The 24,541-nt window shown below is 39.5% G+C and overlaps 1 protein-coding gene across 1 annotated transcript in view; it reads left to right on the forward strand.

Annotated features, from left to right (window-relative positions):
• The window catches only part of LOC130216989 (uncharacterized protein C1orf87 homolog), a 24,076-nt gene extending 2,069 nt beyond the window's left edge, over positions 1-22,007 (forward strand). Inside the window, exons 2-8 of the mRNA XM_056448952.1 lie at positions 438-547; positions 1,169-1,319; positions 4,842-4,964; positions 15,366-15,592; positions 17,469-17,537; positions 17,644-17,788; positions 21,748-22,007. Of these exons, the coding sequence (XP_056304927.1) occupies positions 15,437-15,592; positions 17,469-17,537; positions 17,644-17,788; positions 21,748-21,908 (531 nt within the window). The 5' untranslated portion in view covers positions 438-547; positions 1,169-1,319; positions 4,842-4,964; positions 15,366-15,436 and the 3' untranslated portion in view covers positions 21,909-22,007. The remainder of the gene's footprint in view (positions 1-437; positions 548-1,168; positions 1,320-4,841; positions 4,965-15,365; positions 15,593-17,468; positions 17,538-17,643; positions 17,789-21,747) is intronic.
• The last annotated feature ends 2,534 nt before the right edge of the window (positions 22,008-24,541 follow it).

Here is a 24,541-nt window from a genome sequence, read left to right on the forward strand (position 1 = left end):
TAGACATTTCTGTGCAGAGTTTACATGTTCTTTCTGTGTTTGCGTGGGTTTTCCCCGAACTCTCCGGTTTCCTCCCACAGGCCAAAAAACATGTAACATAAGTAAATTGACCAAACCAAATCAACACCACAGAGAAGCGATTAATCAGCAATATTTCTCTCCATAGTTATTCATAATTTGCATTTACTATTAACCAGCAGGGGAGTTCGAGACCTACCTGAGCTCAAACTCCCCTCTCACCTTGCAAATGAGAGGGAGCCCCAGGCTCGTGGATCTCATGAGCTCAGGGCTCTCTCCTGGGACAGCATGCCAAACAAACTTTACAATCAATCATCAGCTAAGTGTGAACTCTTGAAAAGTGCAGTAAGTTTACAAGTTTTTAAGTGTGTCAATGTTTTTCATGGCCAGCATATGCATATGTCTGCGTGTGTTTATAGTCACTCTTCATGGACGGATGGAGAATTACAGAGAAGAGCATCAAGCCTCAGCTGGTGGTGAAGATTGTCGGTGGAAAACATGTTAAATATTTTATTGATGCGTCCAAACGGTACATGTATTCCTCAAAGGGAAAATATATATTTGTTCCATATAACTTCATGTTTATAAAAGGATATGCAGTTGAATTCAAAATGATTTGCCCTCCTGTGAAGGTTTTTTTCCTTTTCTAATATTTCCCAAATGATGTTTAACAGATTCAGGAATTTTTCCACAGTATTTCCTATAATATTTTTTCTTCTGGAGAAAGTCTTATTTGGTTTATTTCAGCTAGAATAAAAGAAGCTTTTATATTTTTCAAGGTCAATATTATTAGCCCCCTTAAGCAATATTTGTTTCTATAGTCTACAAAACAAACCATCATTATACAATGACATGCCTAATTACCCTAATTAACCTACTTAAGCCTTTAAATGTCACTTTAAGCTGAATACTAGTCTCTTGAAAAATAGCTAGTCAAATATTATGTGACAAAATAATTCAGTTATTAGAAATGAGTTATTAAAAGTATTATGTTTAGAAATATGTTGAATCTTCCCTCCATTAAACAGAAAATGGGTAAAAAAAAAAATGTAGAGGAGGACTAATAATTCTGACTTCAACTGTAAACGTAAATAGCTTGACTAAAACACACGACTACATGTTTATGACTTATTGTCTGGAACTGTTATAGTCCCACAGGTCATCTCGAAATATCCAGCAGCTCAGAAGTCAGAAACAATTCCCCAAATAAAGTCACAGATGAAGATCTGAGCAGAAAATCACCTTCTTATGACCTGAGACCAGCTGAGAGCAAAGATAATCTGTTAGATGCTCTCAAACAGGTACGTAAACACCAACCACTTTATGCAATTCTGAGTGGACCTCACACAGTTTAGTGCGCTTGACTGGCTCATTTATTCCTCTGACCCTTTAACCAACACTTACAACAGTGTTTGAATATTTGCACGAGACACTTTTCTTATAATCACTCCATATCTCGGAAATTTATGAAGAGTGGATCACACAGGTGAGTGGGCTTGACAAACCACCTGTAGAAACTGTTTTCTCTCTCTAAGAAAACACTCCCCTCTTTACTGCACTAACAGTTTCTCTGTATATTTTGCACTTGTTGTGTGTATCACCTCTTCTTGCTGAACGCCTCCTCAATTGTAAGTTGCTTTGAACAAAAGCGTCTACTAAATCAGTGGCCCCCAACCCCCGGACCCGTACCAGTCTATGGATCAATTGGTAGCGGGCCACACAAAAAATCATTAATTATTTTCATTTTATTTATTAACGGAGTCTAAACGACCTTTTATTTTGAAAAAATATTTTATTTTGAAAAATGATGGTATTCTCTCGGCTATATCTTGAGCACCAAAATTTAACCCACAAGCTAGATCAACAAATGAGAGATCGCAAATGATGGCGGCTTTAGAGGCCGTTCACTAATCACAGCTTTTCCATGCACAAGTTCATTATTTCCAAAGGAGGTGCGCGGATTGGGTCACACATTGTTTTGATGGTCCGTTTGTTGAATTTAAGTTACATTGCAATTAATTCTCATTAGATTATAAGTAAACTGTTAGGTTGGGGTTAGAGTTAGTGTAAGTTGATATGTACTTGCAAAGTTTCTTATAGTCAGTTAAATCTCTGTTAAAGGAGCAGTATCAGCAGATACTAAGCAGACAATCTACTAATACTCAAATGGACCATCAAAATAAAAGTTACCAACAGATCGCATTGCATATTACATCACCTTCCAGGCGCTCCCAGTTGAAAATACCTTTCAGAATGCTGCAAGCGCACAGCGAGGAAGAGGGATGTTAGGGATAGGAGCCCATTCGTTTTGAGGGGGCACTTTCTCTTCAAGACGAAAAAGGAAGCACCCAAAGCCCCCCTCTGCACTGATGGAATACACACATTTTGGTAGACTAATTACTTCAGACAAACACAGAATTTTTTTCTCCATAAACAAATCTTGTATCAGAGTTACAGCAATGTTTTGTCAGCGTGACATTCTCTGAGAAAATGTTGATGGTCACCTAGCAATTTACATAAAACCAGACCCTACAACTAAATTGCTGTGGTAGAATTTAAGCATTGACCGGTGCGTGGTGATAAAAAGGTTGGGGACCACTGTGCTAAATGGCTAAATGTCAATGTGTAACCACAGCACAAAATCTTAAAATATAATATTCGATTAACAATAAATTACGACCATGTCCATACTATTAGACTTTAGTTTAAAAAAATATTTCTCTCAGTTTTGAGACTTCTGACCACAGTGACAGAAAATGCTCTCCGAAGTTTATATATTCGAGAACTCTGTTTTTGACAACTCAGAAAAAGAAAAGAAAAAAAGAAAATTGCAACTTCATACTCCTGTCTTATTCATGTTTATTTATTTATTTTTCTAGCACTTTCACAGTGTAGATTGTGTTAAAGCAGCTTAACACAGAAGTTCTAGTAGATTGAAACTGGGTCAGTCCAGTTTTCAGAGTTGAAGTTCAGTTTAGTTCAGTTCAGAGTAGTTTAAAGTACACTACTGAAAGACCAAACACTGAAGAGCAAATCCATTGATGCGCAGCTAGACACAAGTCCCAAATTGCTCTTACTCACAGCAGCTCTAACTTAAGGTCTGTCCATTTAAAAACTTTAACAGAACTTTATCTTGAACGAAAACAGTTATTTTCCAAGACACATTATGTTTCAGAGAGCGAGAAAGCAAATAATTCAACACAGGCTCGTTGTGAAAATGTCCCCCATATACATTTCTGGAGAGCACAAATTATGTAGCCAGAGCTACATATGGCTGCATTTCATCTTTAAAACAAACACTATCGGGGGATATGATGCCACAGAGGGCTTCTGTTTCTTTTTGCGCTACCAGCTAACCACCTACCTCCATGTGGACGGCTTTTCCACTTTTACCATTTTGCCCAGTGGCTCGCCATGTACGTCTGCGGACTTGAGAGGCGGAGCAGAGTTTGCATAGCCCCTCCTATGCAATCCTCATAACAGTCATATAGCGGTGCGTGACTGTCAGCTGACGCGCTCCACAGTGATAAATAGACACTGTTTCCCAAACAGACTCTGTACATGCAATTTAAAACAGAGCAAAAGTCTGGGTTTTTGGTGTGTGTTTGAACAGACATATACTCGTCATTAATAATAATAATAATAATATCATCTAAAGATGTCGATCTTTGTTTTGTTTTTTTAAACAAAACTAATTTTGTCCTAAAAGAGCATAAAAAGTTATGAAAGCAATCGAAAGCTTTCATTATAACATTAGATGTGTGCAGTTTTAAAGTGACACCTCTGTTATTTATTGTAATCAAACGAAAAATTATAATAAATGAGATTCAGTTGTTGCTCTATAATCAGAATGTGTAAGTTATACAGTGAAGAAAAGATGAATGAGATTCGATAACTTGATTCTATTTCATTATAATAGCTATTCATTTTAATACACTGAACTGTTTGCTAATTTATTGGCTGCTAATGTATACTATTTATTTATTTTTTGTAAATACTATTAATACTACTACTACTACTACTACTAATAATAATAGAACATATTAATGACCATTTATCTGTTCATTTACAATAATACAGCTCCAGAAGAACAGATTTGGTAATTGGGGAAATTTATGGTGGGCATATCCCTTATTTTCACATCCTAATGTTGACATGTTATTGGTTGGGTTTAGGGAAGGGGGTGGGTGGTCAGTCAGTCGACAGCGGCCTCTGGTGGATTTATGCGGGAACAGCAGGCATGAAGGGCACTCACAAAAGAAATTTGAGATCTCAAAACGTATACACAGTGGCCTGGAGGATTCACAAAAACAAAACTGCAGGAAAAAACAAAAAAAAAACAAAAAAACACTACCTTCATGTACATATTTCGAGCTCTTCAGAAATGTATATAGGGGTACATATCAATAATGACCCTGGGTTGAAATAATTGCCAGGTGAAAATGATGAAGGATAAAGCAAAGGACTTTCCTTGTATAATGCAAAAAGCAAAAAACGGAGAACTGAGCCTTGAGGTAGCCCACAGTCTATTTTTCATCAATATGATACAAATCGATAGCAAGAGAAAATGTAAATATTAAAAAAATTAAAATATAGTAGTGTAAATGGCACCTTAAATAATGACTTGAATTTCTTTTAGCATTATGTGATTGACATTGGTCATTTTTCAAATGTGTTTTCAAAACCTGACATTTACCATTTGAAATAACAGCACTGTCCATGTTGCTGAAAACCCTCCCAGTGTTTACTAGAAGAATAAACAGTTTCATAGTTTGAAGCTCCTGCAGAAGACAGCAGGATGCTAATATTTGGTAATGTTCCAGTTTCCACACAGACGGTGTGTGACGGCACCATGTGGAGACCGATCACAATCATACATACATCCAAAACCCACAACCAACCCGAGCTCCTCGAAACAACACAGTCCTCATTTTACTGAGGAACAGGTGAGATTTAATGTTCATATTTTATTAAATTCAAGTTTGAGGTATGTCTTATATTGTTATTTATATTTTATACTATGCAAACACTTAAAGAAACACTCCACCTTTGTAAAACACTAATTTTACAAGTCTCCTAGATTTAAACAGTTGAATTTTTGAATACATTCAGCTGATTTCTTGAGTTTATTGGCCAAAAAGCAAATAATTGCCAGGCCAAAATGATGCAGGATAAAGCGAGGGACTTTCTTTTTATAATGCAAAAAGCAAGGGACTGAGAACCAAGCCTTGGGGTATACCCCAGTCTAATTTTGATCAATATGATGATTCTTCATTTACTGATACAAATCAATAACATAACATTTTAACATAGGCTCATTCTGAAATTATAGCCCTATACATTTGTGGAGATCGCAAATTGTAGCCAGAGGATCAATTCAGAGTTGTGTATAGTTATAGTTCTGTTGACAGGGTTCGAGTCTGGTAAGGAACGGTTCTAGAAAGCGGGTAAAACAAAAAGTTAAAAACTAAAACAAACAAACACGGTGAAAATGTGGAAAAATCTGAAAATGTGGTAAAATCAGGGCTTTTGTGAGGGCTTTTTTTTGGATTGCTTTTGAAAACACTATTGGTTGGGTTTAGGGAAGGAGGAGGGTGGGTTGGGAATTATCAGGTCAGTCAGTCAGTTAGGCCTCTTGTGGATTTACGCAAGAACATGAGCGAATGGAACTCACAAGAGAAATTTCAGATCTGAAAAAACATACACAGCAGCCTCCGGTGGATTTGTGGAAAAAAAAAAAAAACCTTACCTCCTGGGACATATTTGGCGCTGTCCAGAAATGCATATAGGGGTATGTAATCAGAATGAGCCATGGTTGCAAAATGTAAGTTTGCTGTTTGCTGCGCTGAAAAGTTCAAACTTGGTGAACTCTGACCTGCGAAATCGCATCACTTGACTGAGACCAATCGAGGATCAAATCGTGAGACCAATCGAGGATCAAAACATGACCTCTCTGAACAGAAATTTAAAACATGGAGCAATCGCTCGCTTTTTAAAATGTCTAATCATCTTGCTTAATCCCACCCCTTTTCGCAGGGCCGCACGACAGAATTTCACACACACACGCAAGGCCCAATGTGACCGCTGATGTGCGAATAAAGCAGCGTTTCATCCAACGAATCAAAGAGAACAAAACCAACACTTCCTGATTAAACGGGCACCAAATATCAACAGAATTTACTGCGGTAGAAGAAGCTGCGTCAATCTTTTCTTTATTTATTAAATGTACTTGCGCCTCATGCGTTTTTTATGCGTATTTTCAAAAGTTATGTGCATCATGACGTTTCCATCAATCGTTTTTCATGCGCATATCCAAAATGAGCATTAAATAGGTGGGTAGAAACATAAGGCTAAGGCGAGAAATACAGCTTCATCTTTAAAAAAAGGGGAGGAGACCGACAGAAACTCAGAGTTTAAAGAATAAACCTGCTCCTGACCAGGTCAGGTTCACAGAGTAAGTTACCACAGTAACTGACTCTGAGTTAAAGTTACCTCTCTTTCAGAAACAGACTTGACTTACCCTGATTTCTCAAGTTTAACAAACCTGCCATTTTGAAATGGAAAACCCAGAGTTTCTCTCATTTCAGGGTTAAAACACTCTGAGTTTTTACTTAACCTCCTTTCTGAAATGGGCCCCTGGGGTCTATCAGAAAGCAAAGGATCGCAGGAGTTATCAAACACGTCAATTTACTTACAAACACTCATTTGGAAGCCATAGGAGACTCAGAAACACCATGGAGTGTAGACAGGCATAACATAGAATACCGGACAATGGACTAACTAAACACAGGGATATAAATACACATGACTTGATGGAACTAATTGTTATGAAGAACGGGGTTGCACTGGTAACTGTTACGGTGCCAATCGTCTCAGTATGTATATTAACACTATTAATGTCCAATAACCATGAAAGAAAAAAACACAGACGTACTAAATTGTAGGTGTTTACTCAAATAGGATGTATTAATCCTCAAATAACAATATTATTTAAATGAAACAAAAACATACATCAAAAAAGCGTAGGCCTGCGCAAATAATAATGAAATAAAGGTTCACAATAGGATGTAAAGAATAATGCTGATTGCTTACTAATCAATAGTAAAGAAAACTATTATAAAAGGTCCTTTCTACACGTTCAGATACCAGGAGGTCGAATGAAGCTGGTCTTTTAGCTACAGTCTCAGGGCCGTTGGTGCACAATGAATCCTCCCGCGATGAGAAGGGCAGGAATTTCAGCCAGTACTGGATGTTGCTGAATAGTTATGATGCTGCTTCATACAACTCTTGCACATGTGGTTCTATAATGAACAAATTAACGTGATCAGTAATAGTTTGAATCATCGTATGATGGACACCAGCAGCACTACTAATGTGCTGAGTCATAGCCATACAATATGCATGTAGATAATAGTAATGTGGACAATTAAATACTCAAACATTACATCAACAATGCAGCAGTTGTACATCAATTAAACACAAGTAACTGACAATCATATTAATAATATAATGTACTGTCGAGTGAAACTCACTTTCTTCATTGACGCACTTGCAAAGATCGTCACGAGCGAGACTACGGCACCGTCTATAAGCGTTATTAAAACCCATCCGCTGTCAATCCGGATTATCATATACCCTTCTGCAGTTCACAAAGTGAAGGTGCTACAGAACGAGTCGATAATTTACTGTTTTACGCCGTTAAAGATGAGATTGTAGGACCTCTGCTTTCACATCGCCTTTCTGGACGGATTCACTTTCGTTTTTTATCATTCGGTTGATTTGAACTGAACTGAACTGATTCGCGAACGCTTGCTTGATTTGGTTGATTCCTAACTGAACTGATTCGCGGTGGCGCGACTCACTAAATATGCCACACCTTTCCTTCTAAATGAGAGATGAAATAATCGTCATACAAAACCTATTTTAAATGTACATAAACTGAGCAATGGCTTTTTTACAGCCGCCCCCAAATTTGGTAGTCAAATTTGCTAACAGCATATTTACTGTATGACATCTGTATCTTGTGGTAAAGCGGGTAGTCTGATTAATTTGGCAACTGGTCGAGTGTAGGTGTGTTCCTTCACCTTAATGACAGCTGTTCTAACTCTACCATCAGGACTAGGAATGATTGATGAAACAGTACCAACACGCCAAAGTGCTCTGGGTAATTGCTCGTCAGCTATGAGGACTACAGTTCCAACTGTGATGTTATCTCTTTCTTGTTTCCACTTCTGACGCGCTTGTAATGTAGGCAGGAAATCATGCACAAAATGTTTCCAAAAGTGGTCACTGAGAATTTGGCTGTGCCTCCATCTCTTTCGACTGAGCAGATCCGACTCAGGATAGACTACCTGAGGTAGGGAGGAGTCAGGCCGCCCCATGAGCAATGAATTTGGCGTCACAGGGTCTGGATCCGCGACATCACTAGACACGTAACCAAGTGGTCTCGAATTTAAGATACCCTCGACCTCCACTAAGACAGTCCTCAAGACTTCTTCAGTGACTATTTGAGCACCCAAGGTGGTCCGCAGTGCTGTCTTCACAGACCGCACTTCTCTCTCCCAAGATCCACCAAAGTGTGGTGCACTGGGAGGATTAAAGCGAAATCTGATTTGTTCTTTAGCCAGTTGGTCTCTCAGTAGTGGTTGCATCTCCTTGAAAGCTTCCTCCAATTCCGTATTTCCTCCTCGGAAATTAGTTCCTTGGTCGGATAAAAGCTCATAAGGTCTTCCCCGACGTGCAGTAAAGCGTCTGAGAGACAACAGAAATGAATCAGTGTCCATATGGTCCAGAAGGTCAAGACTGACTGCTCTAGTGGTAAGGCACTTATACACTATACCCCACCTCTTCTCTGTTCGACGGCCTACCTTTATCATAAGTGGGCCAAAACAATCAACCCCAGTGGAGTAAAAGGGAGGTTTAAACAACCTAAGACTGGAAGGTGGAATATCTGACATCTTCGGAATAACTGGTCGGCCTCTCCACTTTTGGCATTCTGGGCAGCAGCGCTGATGCTTTTTCACTGCCTCTCTCCCTCTTAGGATCCAAAATTTCCGTCGTAGCTCAGCATACACTCTTCCAGGTCCTGAATGGAGTAATTGTGCATCATAATGCTTAATAAGAAGAGTAACTACTGGATTAGTGGGATTTAAAACGACAGGATGTAAAATATCTTTGGTGAGGCTCTCACATCTTCTAAGTCTGCCACCCACTCTGATCAGATTGGAGTCTTGGTCATATTCAGGTGCAAGTCCTGATAATTGACTACTGTTTGGTACAGGCTTTCCTTCCTTGAGCAATGCAAACTCCTTTGGGAAATCATGCATCTGACAATGTCTCAGGAGAGTCAGTTCTGCTTCATGATAGTCATCTGCATTTGGTGGTTGTCCCTTTTCAGCCGCCCCATGAAGGGATTTCACTGTGTTGTCTAGTAACTCTTGATAACTACTGAATTGCTGAACATCTGGAATAACTGGTGTTTCATTAAGTGTCCCACAGAAGGTGAGTTTCCTAAGCTCAGAGTCTTCATCAGGGTTGTGACGTTCAGGAACCTTTGGCCAGTTACATTTTGGTTGTGTCAAGAAGGCTGGACCTTGCCTCCAGCGATTGTCTTGGGTCAATTGTGTCAACGTCAGACCACGAGTAATATCATCAGCAGGATTAGTCGATGAATCGACATAGTGCCAGGATCCTGGGTCAGATAACTCTTGTATTTCGCTAACTCTGACTCCCACAAACACCTTGTACCTGCAAGAATCAGACTGCAGCCAAGCTAGAACTGTGGTAGAGTCAGTCCAATATACAAAGTGGTGGATTTCTAGCGTCAGTTCTCTCTTCAAGACTGCACCTAGCTGTGCTCCCGTCAGAGCCCCACATAGCTCTAAGCGTGCAATGGAGATTTGTCTCTTCGGAGCCACCCTGGATCTTGCTGCTAGGAAAGCTATCTGTGTGTTGTGCTGATCATCTTCAGTACTCAAGTATGCTACTGAGCCATAGGCTCTCTCTGAAGCATCGCAGAAAATGTGAACACTGCGATGTTTGATTGGCTGCTGAACAATACCACTGTAGCACCGTGGTAAGGTGATCTGAGCTAAATGGGGAAGCTCATTTTCCCATTCTTCCCATGCGGCTAGCAGATCAGCTGGCAGGCAGGGGTCATCCCAGCCTCTTTTCTTGTTCCAGAGCAATTGTACAATGATCTTAGCCCTTGTTGTGAAGGGAATCAGATACCCTAAGGGGTCGTACTGCTTTGCAAGTGTGCGGTAAATCTTGCGCATGGTGATTTCTCCTTTATCCTCTTGGAATGGTTTGTATGCTAAGGTATCAGATTGGCAGTTCCATATCAGTCCAAGGGTTCGTTCCAGAGGGTTAGTTGTACCTTGGCTGAGCCAAATCTCGCTGCCCTTTGACTTCAGCTCAGATGGAAAATGGTCAATGACCGTAGGATCATTACTGGCCCATTGTCGTAACTCGAAACCACCTTCCGATAGATGATTTTGTAATCTGTTTACTAGCTGCTTGGCCTGTTCCACATCTGAGATGCTTTTAAGACAGTTGTCTACATAGAAATTACGTTCAACAGTTTGCCGCACATCATCTGTGGACTCAAGGATTCCTACATGTGACTGAAGGGCGAAAACAGCACAGCAGGGACTGCAGGTGGTTCCGAAAGGTAAGACTGCCCATTGATAGATGGTTGGAGGCTCAGACGTATTGCCATCACGCCATAGGAATTTGAGAAAGGGTTTGTCTTCATCAAGAAGGCGAACTTGATGAAACATGCCTCTCACATCACTACAAACAGCAACTGGATGCTCCCGGAAGCGAAGTAATACTCCCAACAAACTTGCCCCAAGAGTAGGCCCAGGTAGCAGGTTCTCATTCAGTGATTGACCTTGGTATTCAAAGGAGCAGTTAAATACTATGCGGTTCTTTCCATTGTGATGGACGATATGATGAGGTATATACCATGAAGGAGAGCTCGAACCACACTCCTTTGTTGTTGGTAAAGTGATGTATCCTGCTTGCTGTAACTTTTGGATTTCAGCATTATAGATATCGGTCAGTTTGGGCTCTTTAGACAGTCGTTTTTCTGCACTACGTAGCAGAGGTAGAACAGCTTCTTTGGGTGCATTCAATGGTGGGAGTGACTCTTTCCAGAGTAGTGGGGTTGCGTATCTTTTGACTCCCTCCACATTAATTCTGACTGTTTTTTCTTCCAGAATCCGAATGGCCTCAGCATCTTGACGTGAGCGTGTCACAACCTTATCAGAGCGATAGGGCAGAATATCCAGTTTCCACAAGTTCTCCACTTGGTTGAATAGTTCTGAGTCTGGTTTTGCACAAGAAACAAAGAAACATTCCTGTGGTTGGAGCTGAGAACAAAGGATCCTTGATGGACCTTGCAATGTCCATCCAAGTCTCGTATGTACTGCTGCCGGTCCTCCTTTAGACCCCAATATCACAGGTTCCACAGGTGTTATCAGATGTGGGTAGTCAGAACCAATAAGCACTAATGGCTGTGCCTGATTGATAGCATGTAGAGGCAGATCTCTGAGATAGCCATGTTTCTGCTGCAATTCAGTGATGGGATAAGTATGTTTGACTAACCCCAACCCTTTCGCAGTAAAGGCTCCAAAAACTTGAAATGATCTGTCAGGTTGTGAAGCAGGAGCGATTGTGAAGGACACTGAATTTCCACGAATGGTGTGTACCTCCTGTCTCACTGTACGAAGCGCTAAGTCCTCAATTGTTCCTTGAAGGCCTAAACGCTGAGCAGCCTCATGCAATAGAATCGTTCGCTCTGATCCATCATCCAGCACCGCATAGGTCTCTAGTGACCTGTCCCCATTACGAATCACAACCCGACTCAATTTAAGTAGCACTTGCTTTCCGCTTGTGGGTCGGTCCAGATACAAGGTCTGAGAAGTAGAACTTACTGGATCTGTGCTACTATCTGACTCTCTGATGTTGCATGTCCTGCTTGGAGCAGAGTTGGTATTAACATCATGCAGCACTTCAAGATGTCTCCTTTCGCATTGTTTACATTTCGCCTTTAGAGTACACTTTGAGGTTGGATGACTTCGGCCACATCTCCAGCATCGGTGACCCATTTTAATCCAATTCTCGACCTGTTGTTTAGTCAGGAGCTTAAAGTTTGAGCACTGATTCATATAATGATTGATGGTATCACAAAAGGGACAATACTTCTTGGGATTCTCCTGTGTTTTTCCTGAAGGTACTGACCCTGTACCTACGTTTCCTGTTAATACTTCCTTCTGGTCTCTCCCATGTAGGATAGTAGTTGGCTTTCGAGCAGGAAATCCTGGCCTCTTATCCTTGTGTAGACCAAACTTCTCTCGATCAAGGAAGGTAGTATATCGTGTTCCCTCTACCTGCACACGTACCTCATATTCAAGCCAGTCAGCTAAATCTAGCAGTGTAGGGATGGGAGTCTGCAGTGGGTTGATAAATCTCTTAAAGTTGGCTCTCAGATCATAAGGCAACTTTGTTAAGAGGCGTGATACATGAGAACCGCATTTCAGCTCGGTCCATCCTGGACTACCCAACTGATTCAACATCCCTACTAAAGCACGAACACGAAGAGCAAATCCTTTGAAGGCTCTGACATCTCCACTTCTGATATTGGGCCCATCCATCAAACTAGATATTCGCTGCAGTGCTAGCTGGTGTGGTTGCCCATACATGTCTATAAGTGCTCGCATAGTGTCACTAAAGGGAGAAGGACCATGACTATAAGAATCTGCAATGAGCAAGGCATCTTCTAATTTCAAATGATCCATGAGTATTTGAAACTTGAAGGATTCAGATGCGTCTTCAGGCAAAACGTTATCTAAAGCAAGTTTAAGTCGATTAAACTCTCGCGGATCATCATGTATAAAATCTGGGATGGTGGGTGTAGGCCCACGATACTGGACTGACATAGGCTGGTAAGGATGATTAGGCTCTTGGTGCAAGGTTGGATATGACATATCAGTTGCATAGAATCGTTCATTATCAGGATAGCGATCATTTCTCCGTTCTCGTTGAAAATAAGGACCAGAATGTTCAAGCATGACTGGTTTGTGGGAAGTTTGAGTTAAATGCCCATAACGTGGATCACAAAAATTTCTGGCAGGCTGGTACTCTGAATGCGAGTTATATTTATATGGGTCAGCAGGAGGATGACATGGATCTTGAGGGGGTTGACGAAAGTGATTGGGTAATGGGTTAGATTCATCATATAGCCGTTTAGATGGAGTAGACTGATTATGACGATCGATTGCATGTGACATAAGTTTCCTCTCTACCATGGGGGGCTCCGCGTATTGAGGGGTTTCCTGACCTGAATGTATTGGAGCAGCACTCAATCGTCCTGTTTCCTTTAGACGATGTATGAGATCTTCAATGAGGTCTTGTCGGCTATCATTATACACATGCAGAGACTCATCTCTTGGAGGCACTGGTGGGGGCAGTTCGGGTTGATCAGAACTTTGCTCATAATGAGGGGGAGACATCCTCCTAGCAGCTATTGGAATAGCAGATCTGTCAAACTCCGCATTAGGAGATGGCTGTAAGGATGGCGAAACCTGTGGTGTATCTAACACAGGTAAATTAGTGATTATTTCTGAAATTCGTTGCACATCTTGCCTCAGCTGCTTGCTCTCTTCTCTCATTTCGTGGATGAAAGAGATAACATCAGTATTTCTTACTGCACTAGCATGCTCGTTTGCGAATGTATGCTGTGTCTGAGCTAAACCAAACTCATAATCTTGAAGATATAAAGGCGGTCTAGTAATTCTACGTGGGCGAACTACGTCACTATCTAACATTTTCTCTCCTGGTTTGGACATCGTTACTGAGACGGTTGTGCATCCGGCTCGAAGGACCATAAATGTTATGAAGAACGGGGTTGCACTGGTAACTGTTACGGTGCCAATCGTCTCAGTATGTATATTAACACTATTAATGTCCAATAACCATGAAAGAAAAAAACACAGACGTACTAAATTGTAGGTGTTTACTCAAATAGGATGTATTAATCCTCAAATAACAATATTATTTAAATGAAACAAAAACATACATCAAAAAAGCGTAGGCCTGCGCAAATAATAATGAAATAAAGGTTCACAATAGGATGTAAAGAATAATGCTGATTGCTTACTAATCAATAGTAAAGAAAACTATTATAAAAGGTCCTTTCTACACGTTCAGATACCAGGAGGTCGAATGAAGCTGGTCTTTTAGCTACAGTCTCAGGGCCGTTGGTGCACAATGAATCCTCCCGCGATGAGAAGGGCAGGAATTTCAGCCAGTACTGGATGTTGCTGAATAGTTATGATGCTGCTTCATACAACTCTTGCACATGTGGTTCTATAATGAACAAATTAACGTGATCAGTAATAGTTTGAATCATCGTATGATGGACACCAGCAGCACTACTAATGTGCTGAGTCATAGCCATACAATATGCATGTAGATAATAGTAATGTGGACAATTAAATACTCAAACATTACATCAACAATGCAGCAGTTGTACATCAATTAAACACAAGTAACTGACAATCATATTAATAATATAATGTACTGTCGAGTGAAACTCACTTTCTTCATTGACGCACTTGCAAAGATCGTCACGAGCGAGACTTCGGCACCGTCTATAAGCGTTATTAAAACCCATCCGCTGTCAATCCGGATTATCATATACCCTTCTGCAGTTCACAAAGTGAAGGTGCTACAGAACGAGTCGATAATTTACTGTTTTACGCCGTTAAAGATGAGATTGTAGGACCTCTGCTTTCACATCGCCTTTCTGGACGGATTCACTTTCGTTTTTTATCATTCGGTTGATTTGAACTGAACTGAACTGATTCGCGAACGCTTGCTTGATTTGGTTGATTCCTAACTGAACTGATTCGCGGTGGCGCGACTCACTAAATATGCCACACCTTTCCTTCTAAATGAGAGATGAAATAATCGTCATACAAAACCTATTTTAAATGTACATAAACTGAGCAATGGCTTTTTTTACACTAATGATTAACAGAGGTGAGACACAGGTGGAACTAATGAACATTAGGAAACGGCGGGAAACAGAAAAAAGTAGCACATGGGGAAGGTCACATGACGAAAACATAAGCACATGGAATACAGGACCTGACACTACAGAACAAACTACTGTTATACAATGACCTGCCTAATAACCCTAACTATTAGGTAAACTATTATGTTTAGAAATGTGTTGAAAAAAATCTTCTCTTCGTTAAGCAGAAATTGGGGAAAAATTATACAGAGGGGCTAATAATTCAGGAGGGCTAATAGTTCTGACTTCAATCTGACCTGTGCAGACAGACGATCCACAGCTTGGACTCCTCTCGTGTCTCTCAGAGGAACTTTGGAGCCAAACAAACTGGAGCTGATGGAGCAGGAAATGACATCACTGGACCCATCGGGATCAGGACTCCTCCATCAGTCAGACCTGATGTTTCTGCTGCTGAGACTGAAGGTCCCGGTGAAGCTCAGCACACTGGCCTGTGTGTTCAGAAGATCCAGTGACAACACTGATCCGCTGCAGGTCCTGCACATCACAACCGCTGATAATCACAGCTTTTTTTAGTACTTGGTTTTTGTCTTGTTTTTAGTCAAGTTATCCAAAAATTCTGAAAACAAATACAATTTCTAAAGTGTGAATACATTCTTGCGGTTTTCAATTTTTGAGTTGAATCAAATAAACATTTCTAGTCTTTTAAACTTATATCAACTGACTAAAAATATAACGCAGGCTCATTCTGAAAACGTACCCCCATATACATTTCTGGAGAGTGCCAAATACGTCCCAAGACCTACAGTTTTTTACAGTTTTTGTTTTTGCGAATCCGCTAGAGGCCGCTGTGTACAATTTTTCAAATCTCAAATTTCACTCGCGAGTGTCATTCGCACCTGCTGTTCTCATGTAAATCCACCAGAGGCCGCTGTCGACTGACTGACTGACTGACTGATTGATTGAAGCGCCCTCCTCCTTCCCTAAACCCAAACAATAGTGTTTTGTAAGGACAGATTGACCCACCCACACACTTCCCTGAACCCAACCAAGAGTTTTGAAAAGCAATCCAGAAAAAACTAAACGTTTTTCAGATTTTACCACATTCTCCCCCTGTTATTTACTTGTTTATTTTATTTTTGGGCTTTTGTTGTTGTCTTACCTGCTTTCTGAACCCCGTCGTCGTGGTTATCTCCACTCTGCATCTCAAATCCACCGACGTAGGCTGCGAGCCACTGGACAAACTGGTAACAGTGGAAACTTCCACATGGAGGTAAGCGGTCAGCTGGTAAGCGCAAAAAGTTATGGCATCATACTGGCCCGTAGCGCTTGTTTTAAAGACAAAATGCAGCCATATGTTCTGGCTACATAAATCGCGATCTCCAGAAATGTATATAGGGCAGGGAAGTGCACAGGGGGGTGGCCCGGTGTAGAGCCACTGCTCCTCTGCCCTCATTGGCTGAGGTGCCCCTCTCACAGGGGCGTGGCTTGGTGGCTAGAGCCACTGCTCCTCTGCCCTCATTGGCTGAGGTGCCCCTCTCACAGGGGGGTGGCCCGGTGGCTAGATCCAGTGCTCCTCTGCCCTCATTGGCTGAGGTGCCCCTCTCACAGGGGGGTGGCCTGGTGGCTAAAGCCACTACCCCTCTGCCCTCATTGGCTGAGGGGCCCCTCTCTGCCCGATAACTGTAAAAATGCTACAGTAAAAATCCGCAACATGGTTAACAGTATATTTCCTTAATATATACTTCGAATAACGGTAAATTGACTGTCCCAGAATTCCCTGTATGGCACATCACTTTTTTTAATGCTTTTTGTTGACACTTCTATGGATCTTTTTAGTTGTTTCCCCATCAGTTATGAACATTAGAGATTTATGTTACATCTAATGTTGATAAACAATGTTTATTTCATGCATATAGCTGTGCTAACGTGTCTATCTGTGAACTAAAGATGTATAGATGTTAGTAATTTAAAATACAGACATATTACATCTATAAATGAATGAAAAACTGTAGTTTACTGTAAAAATTAGAAATTGCTTTTATGGTTTGGACCGTATTTTTAACGGTGGAAAAACTGGCAACCACAGCTGCTGTTTATTCACCGTAAATTTTACGGATTTATTTTTTACACTGTAAAAAAGTAGTTGAAATTTAATTAAATTATTAATAAGTTTAAGCAACATAAAAACATTTGCAATAATACTTTTTGGCATCAGTTTTTTACAATGTAGACAAAGCACTCAAAAATAAAAGACGTTTACTATTTGTTCAAACTACTACTAAAATTTGCAGAAAAAATAGCTACAAAAATGTGATTTAAAAAAAAATAATGTTGTTTCCTACCGATGTAACTTGCAATGAAATGTGTATTTTTTTCAGTATATTTCACTTACCAGACTGCTCTGCAGGTGCACTATAAAGAACTGCTGAAGTTCATCCAGAGAGCAGCACAAGATGACAAACAGCCAAATGCTGAGGTCTGTCCATGAGCCTGATTAAAACACCAAATATATGTTCATTTTGCACAATCTGCAGCTTTCTGAAACATAAACACACTTTTTGATGTGCGTTTCTGAACTGTAGGCAGAGACCTGGAATGCATTGGGGGCAAATACTGACCTGGAATCAGTGAGTGTCTGGAGTGAGGATGCAGAAACTGGAGAAACGTGGCTTCAGCGGTTCCAGAAGATGGAGATGGCTTTACGAATGTGTGACACTAAAAACACAGGTAGAAAACATTAGAGGAATACAGTGTGTCTGGTTTTAAGACGTTCATTTTAAAGTGTTGCATTCTCATATTTTAACCCTTTATATGGCACTATTTTAAAGACTCATAAAAAAATTAAAAAACAGGGATATCCAACCTGATCTCATGAGGAAACGTAACTATTTTACGTTTTGTCAGTTTAGTGGGTATTTAGAGGCATGGCACCCAACCCCACACCTAAACCAAACCATCATTGGGGGATGAGCAAATCGTACTAAATTTAATAAATGAGATTGTATGAATTCATGAGTTAGTATCAGGAGTATTAGCAGCTTTTTAGAAATAATGTACAGTTTAAATCTGTGTTTCTCAACCACGTTCCTGGAGGACCACTAGCACTGCATGTTTTGGACGTCTCCTTTGTCTGTCAAACCCATTACAAGTCTTTCAGTGTCTGCTAATGAGCTGATGATCAGAATCAGGTGTGTTTGGGTAAGGAGACGTGGTAATGTGCAGAGTTGGTGGTCCTACAGGAACATGGTTGAGAAACACTGGTTTAAATGTACAGGATTTCTGAAAGTCGAGTGTGCACCAATCTTAATCGAATCCGCCTGGAAACAATTCTGAGCGGATAAAAAAGCTGCGATGTTTATATTGATGACAGTATTCACTATTAAATCTATAACTTTCTGAATCAGTGATTTACTGACAGCACACTCGTCTGTGAGGATAACTAGTGACTCAGGTATGCTTATATTCTTGTTTTTTTTTTCTAATTGAAATGAAAACCTTCTAATATTCTGTCATTTTAGTCATGAAGATAAGACAAAGACATCGTTCAAAACAGTAACAGATTCTTTTCTGTGAATACTCACAAATACAACAAAGCCTTGCCTTTATAGAAGAAAGAAAACGTTCACTTAGTCATCTCTCATCGCAGTCTGCCTGATCTTTATGTAAAAATGCATCACCATAATGAATGCAGGGCCAAAAACAAAATATCATTGATAACCGTGGGCTGAAGATAAATATACCAAACTATTTTACATCAACCTTCCTGTTGTGTTCGGGTCAAATCTGACCGATTTTCAACTTAAATCACTCATAAATATTGTGTTTGACATCTGATTGCCTCAAGGCCTTATGATATCCTCCACACTGTGCATCTGAACATATAAAAGTGATGATCATCTCTTTCATTGAATTTTGAGTGTTTTAATCAATTTTGTTACACCTGTGGTGTTCCCGGTCAAAAGTGACCGCCATAGGAAATGAATGGGTATCCAGTCTATATTCATTCATTAGACAGAAAACATCCCCACAAACACAACCCCAACTCACTCACTCACTCACTCACTCACTCACTCACTCATGCAATCTCTTTTATGCGCTGATCCTCCAGCCTGATCTCTCAAGGAAACATAACTATTTTACATTTTGTCAGTTTAGTGGCTAATTCATATGAGTTCAGTTTTACAAAAGTGTACGACTATTAAAAGGAGGCATGGCACTCAACCCCACCCCTAAACCCAATCGTCATTGAGGATAAGCAAATTGTAGAAAACTGTATGAATGAGATCATACAAATTCATATGGATTAGCTACTAAAGCAATAAGTTATGAATTGCCATGAAAGTGTTTTCTAACGGGATTCTCCAACGTGAATCAACTTCCTAATAAAACAGTGTATCATATCTTCACACAGACTAGGTGTCTGTTATGTGAATCCATCTGTGCATGTCTGTCTGTCTGTCTTTCTTTCTTTCTTTCTTCAGCCAATCTCTGAGTCTAGCAGGAGCCCTTTTAGCTTAGCAACAATTATTTTATTATATTAGACGGTTATTATCTCACTCAAAAATGACCAAAGTATAACTAGTGCTAGTTCTGTGTCCATGCTCACCATATATACCCTCAGTCACTGTTCCCTGTACTAGTACACTTGAAGGACTGAAAATTCGATCACTCAGAACACAGGAAAGGAGAGCATTTTGTTTGTGCTTTCCTGGTTGATAAATCATTTGATATGGATTAAAATTTCAATTTCTTTGGTCAGACTCTGTGATAATTATTTTAGCGAGCCGTCTAATTGTAATGAAACAGAATATTTAGATTTTTGACATCTGTTGTTCATTTTGTAATATATTTTCAGCACCTATTTTTATTTTCATTGCAGTTATTTTATGTCTAAATCTGTAAATTCATGTGAAACACTATTTTGAGACACTGTTCACAGCTAAAGAATGTTGAATAAAAATTTGTTGGAGAAAAATGATTTTTGTGCTAATATAAGAGCAGTTAAAACAGACCGGTCAATGTTGACCGGGAACACTAAAGTAAGGGGCAGGATGTGAACACCACTGGAGGGTTAAAGTTGCCATGGATAATTTCATAATTCATAATATCTTTTCATAATATTAAAAAATAAATAGAAAACTTTACTTTGAATCATATTAACTAATGCAGTATAACTTTTTTAATGATAACTTATTGCAATAAAAACATAAACAATCATATTTATAACACAGTGAAGTTCAATGCTGAATACATTAGTCAAGCAAAATCCACCTTTACCTTGATTCACTCACCAAAGTCTCGTCTCTGCATTGTCCTCTATCCGCCGTATGTACATTCTAAACTAAATCTGAATAATTTACACCATTTAAATTGAAACGTTTAATTTCAGACAGCTTTTTTGTAACTTAACAATATTGAAATGACAATCTCTAAATGTCGAATGTGTTGCAGGTCTTAATAACAGGAAAGGATGTGTGTTTACAAATGAAGTTGAAATGAAACACGAAATATTTTGTGTTCAATGACACACAAGTCAAGGTTAATTTGGAAATTACTACTTTCTTTTTTTAAATTGCGTTTTCCAAATTGTCCTAACTTTGATTTGGGGTTGTATGAACCATTCACCTGAAGAAGCAGTTCTAGGATCTGCTTCAGTTGAAAGTCCTCATGTTTCACAACCCACAGACATTCCTGCAGTTTACCAATGTAATGTGTATTTATATTGTGGTGTTTGTTCACCAAAATAAGAATTAATAAAAGAAAAGAGAAAGTGTATTATTTTGTTCATAAGGCTGAATGCTACTGTTGTTGTAGTTATTTTTCAAGTTCAGCTGTGATTGTGTGTGTTCTGTACAAATGGGTCACGCTGATCACACAGAGAGTCAGGACCTCGGTTTAATGTCTCATCCGAAAGAAGGCGCTCACTGACAGTATGTTGTCCCCTTCACTTTACTGGGGCATTAGGACTCACACAGACCGCAGGTCATTGGATCATTCAAGGGTGTTCAGCAAATCAGCATCCAACCAACTATCTCCCCATCAGCCATGCAACTGCATGCTAAATCTGCTACCTGGTGCCACTCTGCCCAAAGCACACGTATACCCTTATGCTTTGAAAGATTTCTGATGAATGTAGATTAAGTTGAATACTTTCCTGATTTGCGTTTATCATTAATAAATCTCGAGTTGTTGTGGATATCCGCCTCTTTGCAATCTTTGACAGCTTGTTTCAGGCAGTTCAGAATCACTTTTTGATCCCTAAAAACTCAATTTATCTGCACTTTGATCTTTAAAACTTCACGTTTAGATGCACAAACACCTGCATTATACGCTGCATAAAAAGTCAATCTGTTAAAGCATAATAGGGGCACTGTAAAAAAATATTCAGGCGGCACGGTGGCACAGTGTTTAGCACTGTCACCTCACAACCAGAAGGTCCAAACACATGCGCAATAGGGAAACTGGATGAACTAAATTGCCCGTAGTGTATGAGTGGGCATGAATGTGAGAGTGTTTGGGTGTTTCCCAGTACTGGGTTGCAGCTGGAAAGGCATGTGCTGCATAACACATATGCTGGAATAGTTGGCGGTTCATTCTGCTGTGGCGACCTCTGATATATAAGGGACTAAGCTGAATGAAAATGAATTCAAAATCCTATGACTGAGAAAATGATCTTTTTCTTTCAGGTTATGTGGACAGAGATCAAGCCAAACGTCTGATACTGAACTACAGCCTCATCTTTGATCTGAATCTGAGTCCTGTGAAGGTCAGCGAAGTCATGCGTAGCACTCAGAGAGAGGGCAAGGTTCACCTCGCCTCAGCTCTGCAGCTGCTGAAGGAGCGATGAACCTCTATAACCTTTTCTGCAATCTGTTCACAGATGAAAATATTACAGTCATCCTCAGTAAGCCCATTGGGGGATATTAAAGTTGCCTTGAAATGCAAATTTGCTCTTCTTATTTTGATATGTACAGTTAAAGTCAGAATTATTAGCCTCCCTGTTTATTTTTTTTCCCCAATGTCTGTTTAACGGAGAGAAGAATTTTTTTTTCAACACATTTCTAATCATAATAGTTTTAATAACTCATTTCTAATAACTGATTTATTTTATCTTTGTCATGATGACAGTAAATAATATTTGAATAGATATTTTTCAAGACACTTCTATACACCTTAAAGTGACATTTAAAGGCTTAACTAGGTTAATTAGGTTGACTAGGCAGGTTAGGGTAATTAGGCAAGTTATTGTATAATGATGGTTTGATCGAAAAAAATATAGCTTAAAGGGGCTAATAATTTTGCCCTTAAAATGGTGTTTAAAAAATTTAAACTGCTTTTTTCTCCAGAAGAAAAAATATTATCAGACCTACTGTGAAAATTTCCTTGCTCTGTTAAACATCAATTGGGAAATATTTAAAAAAGAAATAATTCTGACTTTAACTGTATATACACTTATATACATATATCTATAACTAGCTGTGTTTCCATCCACCTATTTTTATGCACATTTTGCATATGCGCATAAAAAACGATTGATGGAAATGCCATGATTTGCATACATTTTGAAAATGCGCATAAAAAACGTATGCGCATAACTGAGTAGGATAAACTTTTTATTTGATAAGAAAAGATGCACATAAACTAAGATGGAAACACTTTTACTGCACAAATTTCAGTATGCGCATTAAAAAAGGTCATGTGATTTTGTTATAAGTGTTGGAGCCATTTAGTTGTACTGTAGTAGTACTTGAGTTGTATTGCAGTATACGTACTGCAGTTGGTTGTATTGGAGTACTTCAGTTGTATTGCAGTAATATTGCAATATACTTAAATAATGCAGTTTTTTTGTGTCCAAAACACTGCACTTTTCAGAAGTTAACTAAAACTGCAGTATTCCTTTAAAAAAACTGCAACATTCTTTAAAAGAAAAACTGCAGTAATTTTTTGTAAGGGTTGCTATAATGCTCTGTCAAGAATATGCAAAACCAACAATGGGCTATAAGCATGGGACTGTGATGTGTCTAATGTCAGTGGAAAAACTTCCAGTAAATGGCTTAAGCATCAAGCATTACTTTATCTTTGACTTTATCTTCTATTTTAAAAAAAAGCTCCTTGAACAGCAATGACAGTGTAATACAATCTGAATCCACTACATTAAATAGACCTAAGCATTCATTCAGTTGTTCAAGCATAAAAATGTTAAAATGTGAGCTGCATCAGCTGAGCACTGAAATTCCATCAGAAATACTGTGGTAAAGTAGTACTTCATATTGTAAACACCTGACGCTGCACATTGAGATTTAATGCAGTGATTCTTGTATGGTGTGAGACCCACTTTATACTGTCTCAATCAGGGAGTGTATTTAATTCAGGTTTACTTGTATAGCACTTTTCACAATAGTTATCATTCCAAAGCAGCTTTACAAAAGGTGCATTTTAGTACATTACAGCCAAAATCAAAAAAGTTAAGGTGTTGTTGTTTGTAGGGTCGGGAGTACATAAACATAGATAACCTGATATTAGCAGGGGTGCCTAAACTTGGTCCTGGCTGGCCGTTGTCTGTGGCTGTTTCTCAATGTGCATTCTTCGATCTTGCGCCATGTTCTAGTGTAACGTCATCATTGACGGCCAAAGTTCACTTCCAAAACTCAAGACCACAAGAATGGAGAACGCGTGAAAGTTCCCCGATTTGTTCTTGATATCGAGGACACATGGATGCAGACTTGAGTGGAAAACTTGCTCGAGAAGTCCCAGAAATCATTGCGGCTGAATAAAGGAGGTGGGAAGCGCAGTAGATTTATTTTTAAAGTTCAGAGATATAGCTTATTTATCTCAGTAGTTTCCCTAAATGAGATGGTGAAAGTAAACATTACCATGAAAGTCTTTATAAAGGCATAAAGACATGAAGGGAGTCATGTGACCATCATGAAGAACCAGGGAGGAACGCAACATCTCATTTCTCACGCATTCTCTGTTGTCACGGTCTCCCGAGTTCGTTCTTCCGAGGTAACTTGGCAAGAAAGGTCTCCACAAGACGAAGAGTCCGTTCTATGCATTCTTGGAATTGAGAAACAGCCTTAGTTCCCACCCCAATTGGACCCACCTGAACCAGCTAATCAGGCTCTTTATAGGTATACTAGAAATTTACAACAGGTGTGTTGAAGCAAGTTAAACCTAAACTCTACAGGACACAGGCCCTCCAGGACTGAGTTTGCGAATCCCTAACAGTTTCCTTTCCAAAAACATGATATCTATGTATACTACATGTTCAATTAAACATATTTGTATGTTGCTTAAGATTTTGTGTTGTCCTCAAAGTCCTTTGAGGGTTGGCATCATCTCTTCCAAGTCCTCGTAAGATAGATCACTTGAACATGGAAGATGAAGAGAAGTAAGCCTTGTTAAGTTGTCAAGAATGGTTTTACCCATACTTGAAATTGGTCCTCTGCTTTTAACCCATTAGAGTGCACACTTATTTTC

The sequence above is a fragment of the Danio aesculapii genome, chromosome 23, assembly GCF_903798145.1.
Source record: "Danio aesculapii chromosome 23, fDanAes4.1, whole genome shotgun sequence".
NCBI classification, from domain to species: domain Eukaryota; kingdom Metazoa; phylum Chordata; class Actinopteri; order Cypriniformes; family Danionidae; genus Danio; species Danio aesculapii.